This window comes from Colias philodice, chromosome 15, assembly GCF_061535455.1.
Source record: "Colias philodice isolate Cphi_HAF_F1 chromosome 15, ilColPhil1 Martin Lab GWU primary, whole genome shotgun sequence".
Lineage (NCBI taxonomy): Eukaryota > Metazoa > Arthropoda > Insecta > Lepidoptera > Pieridae > Colias > Colias philodice.
Window position 1 is genome coordinate 7,780,550 of NC_143100.1, and position 13,376 is coordinate 7,793,925.

The 13,376-nt window shown below is 32.8% G+C and overlaps 1 protein-coding gene across 1 annotated transcript in view; it reads right to left on the bottom strand.

The window, feature by feature from the left end:
• Nucleotides 1–13,376, bottom strand: part of LOC149482357 (cytoplasmic dynein 2 heavy chain 1-like) — a 35,462-nt gene that overhangs the window by 18,239 nt on the left and 3,847 nt on the right. The window contains exons 10-23 of the mRNA XM_089704109.1: nt 12,838–12,981; nt 12,388–12,606; nt 11,800–11,985; nt 11,542–11,670; nt 11,137–11,282; nt 10,703–10,852; nt 4,872–5,084; nt 4,377–4,629; nt 4,132–4,275; nt 3,529–3,734; nt 3,076–3,191; nt 2,811–2,956; nt 2,272–2,439; nt 300–458 (exon numbers count right to left, since the gene is read on the bottom strand). Of these exons, the coding sequence (XP_089560235.1) occupies nt 300–458; nt 2,272–2,439; nt 2,811–2,956; nt 3,076–3,191; nt 3,529–3,734; nt 4,132–4,275; nt 4,377–4,629; nt 4,872–5,084; nt 10,703–10,852; nt 11,137–11,282; nt 11,542–11,670; nt 11,800–11,985; nt 12,388–12,606; nt 12,838–12,981 (2,379 nt within the window). The remainder of the gene's footprint in view (nt 1–299; nt 459–2,271; nt 2,440–2,810; nt 2,957–3,075; nt 3,192–3,528; nt 3,735–4,131; nt 4,276–4,376; nt 4,630–4,871; nt 5,085–10,702; nt 10,853–11,136; nt 11,283–11,541; nt 11,671–11,799; nt 11,986–12,387; nt 12,607–12,837; nt 12,982–13,376) is intronic.

A 13,376-nucleotide genomic window follows, 5' to 3' on the forward strand; every position in this document is an offset into this window, starting at 1 on the left:
GGTCGATATTTGGGTCGGAAAAATAATCACATTAATTTACTCCACAAGATAATCTTTTAAAATGTTACAATTACTAATTATTACCAGAACACGGCTTTATGTAAGAATGACGTAAGGTTCAATTTTGTACAAATTTAATACAGAATATCTTCCAATATTCGCCGCGAGCCGCGAGATAATAAAATATCTATAACGTTCATTTGTTTTTTATTGTCCCTCATAGATGAGTCATAGCTAAAATCATCTAAGAGAATAAAACTCATACAAAATTTAAATGAGGACAAAAGAAAAAAAATTACCTTACTAAGCATATCCTTAAAATCTTTGACAATGGGAGTGAGTTTACTATCCTTGTGCGTGTAGTACGTCACAGAGAGCCTTGCACCCGCGTACCACAGCTCTAGTTCATTAAGCGCAGTCCTTATAGCTGCTTCACTCGATGCGGATGATGATATTTTCTATAAAATATCATATTATTAATAAATGCAATACATGCTTTTATGACAAAAATAGGCATTTAAATTTTAAGAGATTAACATATTATTTTTATCAATAAAATTTCAGCTTATAAGATCTCACGTAATATTAATCATTCAGAAGAGGAATAAAACTATTGCTTTTGGATAGTCAAGTAACATTCTGTAATCGTAAAACTTACACAAGATCTTAAATAAATATTAGACAAGTTTTATAACGAAGATTTCGTGCTTATAATCTGTTTTAATGACTTAAGCACAGCTTATGAAAACAATTATTTTATAAACGGTTAATAAAAATAAAAACAAGAACGCGATACCTACATCATTATTTGAAAATTCGGATGAATGACAGAGCTGATATGAAACTACAAATCTACAAAAAGTTTAATGACTTATATAAAGATATAGAACAAAAAATCGCACGTGCACTTATTATTACTAATCATAACTATTTTTATTTTAAATGTCCAAGAAAAAGTTACATACTAAATACTAATAAGTGGAGCATATAATACTATTTCATATTATTTACTACAAAAGAAAGAGACGGCTGTAGGCATAAGTAAATAAATTCCCTAATAAATAGTATAAAGAAAGTTTCCCTTCAATTTTTATTTATTTACAATTTCTGCAAAGGTACCGAATCGTTTCTTCATGGCATTATTTTGAAAATTTTAGTATGTAATAACTAGACATCGGATTATATGCATTTGCATATTTGCATATGCAAATGCATAAAACTCTCCAATTACGGCGTTAGTGCATATTTTAGCCTTTTTCCCCAATCGTGCATATTTCGTTAAGTAGCGGGAGTTTTGATTGGTCGACTAACCTTTATTAGCCAATCAGAACGCTCAGCGAGTAAACAAACCCTATTTTGGCATGGTAAAATGGCAAAAAATTACAAAATGGGCTCCATTTTAAGTAAATTATGAGCCATTCAAAATAGGGCTAGATTACCCTTTTGGGGCTAAAAACTTAAAACACGGGTTGAATTCCAAAAAAGGGCTAGATTTAGCCCGGAAAAGTCTAAAGTGGCAACACTGGGCTCGCGGGTGAAAAACGTCACAAATTTGCGCTCGAAAATTTGGTAAAAATGCATACCTAAAATGCATGCATATAATCCGAATTACTGTAATTCGGATTATATGCACTAACAAAATGCCAAAATATGCATGCAAATATGCACTAAAAAAGGCCGAAATATGCACTAAAAACGACTGATATGCCTAAAATATGCACAATACAAAATCAAAAAACCTTTATTATTTTTATATATTTAAATCAAAGATTGTACAAAAACAGTGAAATTTTCTTGAAATTAAGTATAGTTTTTGTGCCAATATACAATTAAGCATTTTTACCAAATTTTCGAGCGCAAATTTGTGACGTTTTTCACCCGCGAGCCCAGTGTTGCCACTTTAGACTTTTTCGGGCTAAATCTAGCCCTTTTTTGGAATTCAACCCGTGTTTTAAGTTTTTAGCCCCAAAAGGGTAATCTAGCCCTATTTTGAATGGCTCATAATTTACTTAAAATGGAGCCCATTTTGTAATTTTTTGCCATTTTACCATGCCAAAATAGGGTTTGTTTACTCGCTGAGCGTTCTGATTGGCTAATAAGGGTTAGTCGACCAATCAAAACTCCCGCTACTTAACGAAATATGCACGATTGGGGAAAAAGGCTAAAATATGCACTTACGCCGTAATTGGAGAGTTTTATGCATTTGCATATGCAAATATGCAAATGCATATAATCCGATGTCTAGTAATAACTAATATTCGCAGCATTTACCTGTAAAGCTTTCATTTGTTTCTTTATATTAGCCGCGACATTAAGGAAGTCTTTCAGTAACAATGTATCAGGTTTCTTGTATTGCATTTCTATGAGGTTATAAACTTCGCACCAGTGCCGCTCGGTGAAGTCAGATCCGCGGAAATATTTGAGAACCATTGTTAGATCCTGGAAAATCGACTTTATGTTAGTAGTGTTAAGATACAATCGTTTCTTCATTAAGATTTGATAGACTATCTTCTTAAAGTAGTCCATTAGTTATTAAGTAAGTAGGTAGTTAGAATATTTGTAAATATTAGTTTACAATTGTTTATTGTTTACAGAAGACAAAGATGTGATGTATTTTAATTTGCACATAAGGTTATATTTGAAATTGATGAAAGACATTTGATGACTATAAATCTCGCTATAACCCATTGAGCCCCAAACGGCCCGATCGGTCCCAGACGCAATAGATTTTCTATTGTGTCTTTGGTTCCGCGGCTTGAGTTAATAAAACCGATTAAAATTACTGTAGCAAATAAATAGCAACAAATTACCGAATACTTGTCAAGTTCTTGTTGAATGAATAATGTGATAGTAGTGTAAGGCTCTAGACGGTCTTTCCAACGAGCTACAAATTCGTCCAACAAATGTAACTTCTTTTGGAATATAATCCATTCTTGATTTCCAATTACTTCGTAATCTAAAAAAAGTTATTAATAAATTATCTTACTAACAGAGATTTATCGTTTAAAAATATAAATAACGAAAGCTTAGAGAATAAGGAAGCAGATTTTACTACGACATTTAAAGTTCACGTACCTTCGTTATATTCCTTCAATATGCCCCAGAGATTAATAAAATCATTTTTAAGAGATTCTGCATCCTTCCATATATCATTGATTTCTAAATTCATGTTGAATTTTTTACATTCAGATCTAGAACAAATTTTATGTTAATGAGAAATGAATACTGATACTTCTTCAATATATAGAATATTTAAATAGTCAAAGATAATAGAAGACAAAATTTAATATGGACAAGAAATAATAATTATACCCAATAAAATAATAAAAATCTGTGTAATGAATATTTGCTAATTACTTTGGTAAGACATGTTTAGTTGAAGGTGCAACGGCAACCGCTTAAAACATTAACGCAAAATCAACAATATTACTATATTCCAAACGTATTCGTATATTACTTGGGCTGGCGTACTGCGCCTAGTAAATTCACACATACAACTATAACTAAAAGGTATATTTTTTTACTTACAGCAAATCATCCTTTCCCCCAATAAGTTTATCAAAATTATCAACCGCATCCAATACAGAGGAACATCTCTCGAGTATCACACTATAGGAAACCGATCGAATATCTTCTAGCCTCGCTCGAGCTTGACTCCAGCGTGAAAACCACGCTTCGATACCACTGTTTATGTTATCCCATTCACCTGTCAGACTGGACTTTACGATTTCCGCCTGTATAATTCGAAATAATAAAACTATTATGTATGTAAAAAATTAAATTTTTATTCTTAACTAGCTGTCCGCCCCGGCTTCGCCCGTGGTACATATTTTCGTTTTCTCTACATAAAAACCATCCTCGTACTTCAAGGAATATAATAAAAAAAGAATTATCTAAATCGGTTCAGCCGTTCTCGAGTTATGCGCTTACCAACACATTTTGCGATTCATTTTTATATATAAAGATACTGTGAATGCGAAAGTTGTTTCTTTGTTTTGTTAACATCAGAATGTACAGTGAAATTATAAGTTACATTGTATTGCTTTAACAAAATCTATAGGCGTTGGTATAAGTATGTAGGTTATTAAATTTTTGTTAATTTTAATTATATATTTTTTAATATTATTTAACCTGATGTTCAAACATTTGCTGGTGTGCGTCCATCTGCTCTCGTACTTTCATCCACTCTTTTACCGTGGTATCTACAGAAGGGTCCCCTCCCCATGTGCGTAACAAATGTCCTTTTCGTTTTAATCCTTCTACCAACTTTTCCATCTAAAAGACAGCATTTAAAATAATATTTATTATGTATGTTTAATTGTTTTAAAATGTATAATTTAACCGAAATGGATATTACAAAAAGATGGACACATTACCTCTGGCATTTTCTCCTGCAGTGCATGTTGCTTAGCACTTATATCCGCCAATTCTTTGGCGTTTTTGGGCAGAGCTTTATTCTCTAACATAATAGTTACATTAGCTATAAATGTATCTAGGTTAGACGAATCGTCGCGACAACTAGCTTGTAGAGACGACATGAGACACGCCCACAAGTTGCGCGACTGAGCTTCGAATTCACGACGTAACGATATAGTGCCAACTGATATCCAATCTATTTTTTCGTCGTCACTGAAGTAAAATTTATTAGATGAGTCAAATTGTATTTAGGACTTCTACAAGCATGAATGAAATTATAATTTATGATGTATTTTTTATATAAAATTCATTCAATTTACATGATATAAAAAAGTGTAAAGTGTAGTCGCATGCAAACGAATTATTGATTTTTGACTCACTAATCACTAACTCTTAACTTTAGTACTTCCCCATAAAAGTCAAATAAATTTCAAATAGATGTAAAACAGTCTCACAATGTCATCTTAGCGACCGCTTGCCCATACGCCTTACACGCCTTGAAGTTGATCTCCCAATCGCTAGGCTCGTGCAAGTGTACTCTGCACATTTCGTCCAGATCACTAACACACGCTAGTGAAGCACGAACAGTCCATGTGTCGCATAGCTTGTTTAGTGCGGATAGAGCGTTTTCGATTTGATGGACTGCTTTGTTGCCGATCCAGCTGTGTCTGTTATTAATGAGGATATTTCAGGATAGATTTTTAGAAATAATTATGGTAATAATGAGAAATTAATACATTGCTTGAAAACTACGTATTATATATCAATGTGTTTACTCGTAAGTATATTTGATCATTAAATGCAACTGTATGCAATATATCTAAGATGATTCTTAATAATACTCATGCCTGTTTTGAGCAGAAATCTGTTTTTAATCAGCACTTGTAATAATGTTGCAAAATATGATGACTCTATTAAACATATTTAACAAAACTAACTAACTAACATCGCTTATACTAATCGAATCCTGTGAAAAAAATGTAAAATTAATCTATACATATAATAAAATCGTAGGAAAGTCAAAACTGTACATTGAATATTTTTTTAAAAGAATACTTGATCCATGATCTATAATCGATATAGAAGCCAAAAATATAGTTTTTAGAATTTTTGTCTGTTTGTCGGTTTGTCTGTTTGTCTGTTTGTCTGTATGTATTTCCGGGCTAATCTCAGAAAGTACTGCATAGATTTACTTCAAATTTTGCATGAATATTCCTAAGAGGTCGGGTGAGGATAGTTTAAACATATTATCATGATATCACCTTCGCGGGAGGAGCTGTGAACCTTTATTTTTCTTACATATTCCGTGTACTACGACAGCGTACAATCTAAAGACTCATGTTTAAATGTTGGTTTCGAGTAAGCCATGCTATTATCTAGCTTTACAAAATAAAAACTATGTCATTTACGTAATTTGGGCAGAGAAACAGTTTAATGAATTTAGTAGTATAAAGACAAATTTGAAACAGCGCCATCTATGAGATTTCGTAAAAATCAAATCAATTTACATGTTATCACTACTGAACAACTGTTGAAAATTAATAATTTAAATATAATCATGTTATTTATTTAACTCTTTAACCCATATCTTCCCTTCCCTATAAGGTGCGCTTATATTTCGTGTGAATATACTACATTTTTAAAAGTGAGGGTAGATGTTTATTATTTTAAGTCAAACTAGACACCATTACAATTAATCTAATATTGATTGTGTTCATTGGTTACATTTTTAATCTTCGTGTTTTATAAATTTATAAAGAATAGAAAAAATTCGATCACGAGGCGGGACTCGAACCCACATAATTTCGTGATCGAATGTTTCTATTCTTTATAAATTTATTATTTATAAATTTATATTTATAAAGCATTTGAATAAATAAATAAATAAAATTAAAATAAATGTCATAAAACCAAAAATATCAAATTCAATCTTCGTGTTTTGTGAATTTTCACCATGCGTTCCCACAAAAGGTAAGTTGTTACTTTTATAGGTATTTATTTTTATAATGATAGCAATTCATGTTTTTTATTGGTTTTATAATGGTTTTATATTACACTTTTAGAATGAAATAATAAAATGATGAATTCTTTTTGACTTTTACAAGATTTTGAGGTGCGTTGGGAACAGTAGTTTGTTGATAAAATTTTATATGTAAGTAGCTTTTTTTATTGATTTACAATTATTAACGTTTGATTTTTTATTTACAGATTCAATGTTCATAAAATTATATCGCCTTTGGAAGACTATTTCTGCTGACAATTTTACAACAACACTTGAAAATTGATGATTTGATGATGAAGATAGTGGCAGCAAGGATTAAGTGGAAATTAGTAATCATCCGCTTCGTCAATTTTTGACTGAAGTTAATGTCCAACGTATGGTTCAATCATTGGAAGTATCTCGGGTAATTTTGGAGGATATTTTTCAGGAAGGAGAGGAGGGGCAGCCAACCACATATCAAACTACTACGTTATAGTACCGAAAAAAATGTTATTGCCAAATGAAACATAAATTTTGCACTCACAACTGTACAAGTTATGATTTTTATTCTGACTTTGCTGTTATCTGATTATAATATTTATCGTTATGGCTATCGAGGTACCGACCGTACTGGGATGAGAGTACATGATATTATACCTACTCATCATCCAGGATTGCTTAGAGCATTTTCACACTGAAAAAGATGTTTTCTTTGAATCGTAGTTGCTTCATTTATTTATTTTTAATCATTTTACATAATATGTTTTATATTTGCCCATTTTCATTATATTTTATAAATAAAATGGAACCAACATAACTTTGTTACGTAGGTATCATTTCTCTATTAATAATCCGTAGGCATATTTTCCGAGCACCCCATTTAAGGTGCGGTCCTGAAATTATAAAAAGTTAATGTATACTTTTGCCTAATATAAGCTCAAGATCATTTTTAGATAAAAATAACAAAAAGAACTTATTTATTAAAATTTAGTAGATAAAAGAAATTATGTTACGATTTTATAAGAAAACACAGTATATTTATTAGGCGGCGGTGATCTCTTCCAGGCAAAAGATATTCATCAGCTCAATAAAATTGAATAGTTGTTGTTAGTTATTCTTTAAATTCACTGATTGTAATGAGCATTTCCGCATGCAAGTTGTATCGTAGTTTAGATATATCATAGTTTTGACACATTACAGTTCCAACAAAACCCTCAAATTTTTGAGCAGAGTTGAGCAAGATAATTTAAAAAATGTGCTGTGTTAAGTATTATAGAAAAGGTTAGTTCGTTGATAATTATCATTTCTTCATCATTTACATGGGTGTTGTTAAATGTTAGTAAAAATAAACTTTGACTGTTAGTACTTTTGTTCAGTATTTACCTGTATGATTATTGCTTGGTAATTAATATGTATATTTTCATGTCGTATAGCTAATTATAAACATAAGTGTGATGTGAAACTAGCTGGATTTATTTTTACACACTCACAGCCATATATTTTATATTAAAATAGTGTAAATCATAATATTTTTTCACAATTAAAAATATTTCCTTTTTTCTGATGGTGTTGGCATCGAATTAAACCGCGCTGTCGTTTCGTTCACTAAAAGTGATGTTATGAGGACCGAATATGTAGCCGCCTCAACTTACGGAAACGAGAGTAACCTGCGTTGTCTGTTAGTTATTGTATAGTCGAATTTAACGTTACATGGAAATTGGAATCTAAATATATTATGTATACTTAGGTATATTAAATCTGTACATGAAATATATTTCCTAAATAACTATCACGGGGTGATTAGGGATCGACACTGATGCCAAAGAAGCAAACAGTAAAATTTTTGTCCGTATAACCGGTATAGAAACAAAAACTACTCGACGGATTTAAACGAAACTTGGTACAATTATTTTTCATATTCCTGAGCAGAGCAGTAACTCCATTTTTAAGCTTTCGTCGCGTGTGCAACCTTAATGGTTAAAGCTACACAGAAATCATGTATTCAGAAAGAAATGTTCTCCTTATTATATAAAAAATATCTCCCGAAATCATAAATGTCTATCTTTTATGGTTGACTCACAATAACACGTGTAACTTCCGATAGCTTAGGAGTTCGAAGCTTTCTGATTATATTTGTCTATAACACTCTCAGTCCGTTTTAACTCAATTTTTATTTTCATGCATCAGTGCCACCTAAAAAATATTTATCTCGAAATTCGAGCAAAGCTAAGAAAATGAGAAATAAGAGTTCTCAAGAATCGTTAGAGGTATACTCTAGGCCGAAAACAACACGTGTTATGCCGAGAACCTGAAACCGCTTCACAACGAGAATTGCGGCTCACAGCTGACCGCGAACGGCATGTACTATCCCGTGAGACCGAAACCTTCACTGAGAGGGTATAACGTCTCACAGCTGATCACGGCCGTCACATTTTATCTCGAGAATCTGAAACTTTTACTCAATATGAAGACCGTTTGACAAATGATAGGGTGCACCATAATATTATTCGATCTCTTGAAGATGAACATGAGCATAAGCAATGACTAGAGTAGGGACGCGAATATTACAATTAATTGAGACAAAAACGATTATTAAGTTTGTTTAATGAAAGATTAAGAATTGAAACTATTATTATTCGGTCTCTGGAAACGGACGAATAGCGAGAGGCCCCTCTTACTGCAGACAGATTTCGCATAGTCTTAATGACTTAGAGGTAAACATAGAAGATCAATCTACGAATTCGGTGGTGGGGTCCGACAAATATAAAAGTGGGTTTTCTTATAACCTCACAATTGATTACAGATCATCTTCTGTATAGGCGATATTAACGTAGTATGTTATTTTTGTAATGCTTTAAAGTGGAGTAAGGAGTCGGCTTTCGTTTGAAGATACACCGGAACCTTTGAAATCACTACTTTTAGAGGAACATGACGTGCAATCTAAACAGTTCTTAGACAATATTCGCTCTTATAGTAGTGCGTTTCAAATGATCCTTTGGTGCTCAACAATTATCAGAAGGTCCTTTCATGCTTACTTTTAAGATACAAGGTCAAGTTTACCATTTGATAGGATCCCTTTTGCCTGAAGGCCAACCTAAGTTTCTTTAAATATATTTTGTATTCGACTACAACGAATAGTCGCATACAAGAATTATCAATATTTCTCGAATTTAAAACTGAACTCATTTCACAATTTTAGAACATGTTTCATCAGGTTAATTCGTATGTATGCAGTTTTAAATCGACATTAGAAGCTTTTCCTCCAGATGGTGATATTAATATAAGATTGTTATAAATGTCTATCGGCACTCAGGAACTCCCTGGGCGTGTATAACGCCCAGGCCACAGTATTACAATTTTTCCTACAGCAGGGCGACGAATGTATTTTCGCATAGCAAAGGAGGGGAACTCGCGGGGGGTCAAGTGACGCGGGCCACGTACCATTAACATGCTTAGTTTGTGGTACCGAGCGCGAAAGAAAGTCATCGTGTTTTTGTTTTGTTACTATGTAAACTAACGTAATTTAATACTTAGGTACATATTCTATAACGGTGCGCTCAAACTGTTAATCTACATTTAATTTAGATTATTATTTGAAATACTAAGTAATGTAGAATTTAAATCACATTCCTTCATGTTTTCCTCAGATTTTCAATTTTCTCCGATTTTAAGATTTTCAGAGTGTTCAATTTTAATGTAGTTAAATTTTATAAGAGACAATTAAGAACATTCAAAAATAAAGTGTCACGTATTTTTTTTAAACGACGAATGACCTAAAACGACGTAATCGCGGACGAAGTCGCGGGCAACAGCTAGTACTGTAATAAAACCATGGACGTATAAAAAAAGACGGACGCCATATTACGAACAAACAACGTGAAGCCACCATAGTAAGCTAGCGATCGTGTAAAGACAATAAACACGCACACACTCTCACCATAGTAAGCTAGTCGGCCGCCATTACGTCGTGGACTACCGACTGATTAACTGCGTCACTGTTTCACAAAAAATATTTAAAATGCCGTCTTGCGTGGTTAAATGGTGTCGCAACAGTACAATTTTAAATAACAAAACACAAGGGATTACATTCCACAGGGAAGCAAGTTATTTCTTTTATGTTTTAATGACAAAATTATTACGGCAAAATTTATAGAAAAAAATACAGCCGCCATTGTCAACAGGACAGCTGTTGCCATGGCAACATGGCACACACACATGGATGTTTCGCCGCCATTACTAGGCTTCACTCAATGTTTAGGCGATATACCGTCCGTCTTTTTTTATACGTCCATGAATAAAACAAACTTTTCAACAATAGAAGCGAAGACACTGGGTTTGTCCAGTACATCTCGTAGTGCTGGCAAGTGCGCAGGCAGCGACACCAAGCGGCGCAATTGGTGATACAACTGCGAACGAACTTCTTCTAATGGTGGTGATACTCGCACACTGCGACCACTAAAACGAATACAAAAAATATTCATTATCAAACTTATTTAAATAGTTACATATAAAATGGTTGATATTCATGAATCTTATGAATTTTGAAGTTTTGCGCCAAAACTTGAAACTCAATCCGTTAAACGTAATCAAAAAAAGTCGTAATCTAAAAAACAATATTTTTTAAAAGTACGTCGAACTACCCTTTCCCTTCTATTGCTTAAAAAATCTTAATTTATATTAAAAACATCATAAACAGGCAGAAGATAACACCTAACATATTAAACCTATACACAACTTACCGTAAGACCAAATCTACCCGCATTTGAGGGAAGTTAGTATGCAGAGACAGTAACGCTCTAATATATTGACATTCCATTGCCTTGTACACTTGCACCTCCCAGTGTGACCGCCACATATCTGTGTTTTTGTATCCATTACTTTCCACCTGGAATGAGATAATACTTGTATTTAAGTATGAATGCTTCTGGAAAAGCGTATTTATTTGAAAGGGTTTTAAAATAAAGCAAATTTAATTATATTTTATTGAATTTAAATATCGGAACATAATAATAAAACATGGTACAAGTAAATGACGAGACTGGATTCATTTGATTCTTAAAAGTTACGCAAATTTACCCTATTTGTTTTGTGCCAATGACTATAAAGTGATAAAATTTCAACAATATACTCTTTGAGAAACTGACCTTCTCTATAATATCCCTAATATCTTTTATACTTTTCTTCCATTCAGCTTGTTTGGCAAGAAGCTCTGTATCCATTAATTTTTCAACAATACCCCGTATGGCAACATGTTGACCAGTAAGGTATGTGTTCTGAAATAAAAGATGGTACTCATATTTACATGTGTAAACAAAGCAATCTACACACACACTATAGAAATAAATATTACCAAATTAATAGTATAAACTAAGAAATACTCTTGCCAAACCCATCCAACTTACTTGAGATTCCAGTTTCAGTACCATTTTTTTCAAATTCTCCGTATAGATGGCCAACTGTTCTTCGTCATTCCAAAAGACTGGTTTCTGGTTTTGCACTAAAGCTGATAAGTCCAAAGCTGCTTGTAACATCATAGGACGAGTGGAAGGAATCATTCGCTCGCCTAATGTGTTATGGAAGGATGCCACCTAAATATATAACGAGTTTATTTTGCAGAAATAATTATAGAGATAATAAATAACCAAATTAGTGGCATAGAAATGCTATAGAAATACAATATTGCATTTTAAAGTATGTATTACGATGCGGCAGACAAACAAATACACTTACATCTAATAACACCATTTGTTGCTGAGTTGGGAGGCATTCAACAAAAACTTTCAAACGTTTACTCTACTCCTATTAAAAAAAATGGTTTTTAAGGAGCTATTTTTTAAGTGAAACTTCTTTAGGCGCGTTGGTAGTAAAATTTCAAGGTCGCGTCATGACGGTATAGTCACATCATGGAGTAAGGCGTCGATTTTGTTATCTTTGAATCTTGAGAAAGAAGTTTCACTTCTGACACTTGTGCTGGCTCATTTTTTTCTTACCTGTTGTAAAGCCCTAGCGTACCGCAGGGCTGTCGTCACAGTGTCCAGTACGCTGGCAGCGGGCGGCGGTGGCAGCCCTAGCGCACTCAACGAGCGCGCTTCTAACTCGATACTGACCAGACGAGGGTTGAAGTTCACTTGCATCATTTGAGTTTCTCTTGAGAATTCCACTACTGGCTTATCGACGGATAGTTGGAGGGAACCGTCTTTGACTTGCGCCTGGAGTTGAATAGAGATGGAAATTTTGGAACAATTTAGATCGTATGTTTTTACTTTTTAAATGTAACCAAGTTAAGAGCTCAAACCAATCAAGTTAAGAGCACAATTTATTTATTTATAATTTTTATAACAAAAAAATAGTTACAGCATTTCAAAAAATATTTTTCGGGATATAAAAGTATACAATTCAAACCAAATTTGGTTAAAAAGAATTATGTTCAAATATTCTACCTGTAAATCTCTACACCAATCCTCGTGTAACTGAGTGTACATCGTTTTCAGATCGTTTAAAATTTTACAAGCAAATTGCGATACTTCTGTATTTTTGTCAAACTCCTTAAGATAGTTGTCAACACATGATTGTATTTCTTTGACCTAGAAGGAAATAACATAATAGCATTTTGATTCTTAATAACATGTAGGTATAAAATAATTATGAAACTAAATAGCATCATTCAGTTTTTGACTTATTACTACAACTACTAAATAAGGTTCTATTGGAACTCTTATGGCTGAACTATGTAAGATTTATACAATGATCCATATCATTAAAAGTTATGTTATGTTCGTTATTAGTCTTCATATTTATTTATTTATTTATTTACTCTTTAATAAAACTATACATAGGATATTATTGCTAATTTATACAAAGCAAAAGAAGAAAAGTATAGTTTATTAGGCGGCCTTATCACTTAGAAGTGATCTCTTCCAGGCAACCTGGGCAAAAGGTAACAAGCTTACTGATATTACGATGGTAGGTAGAAAAAAAA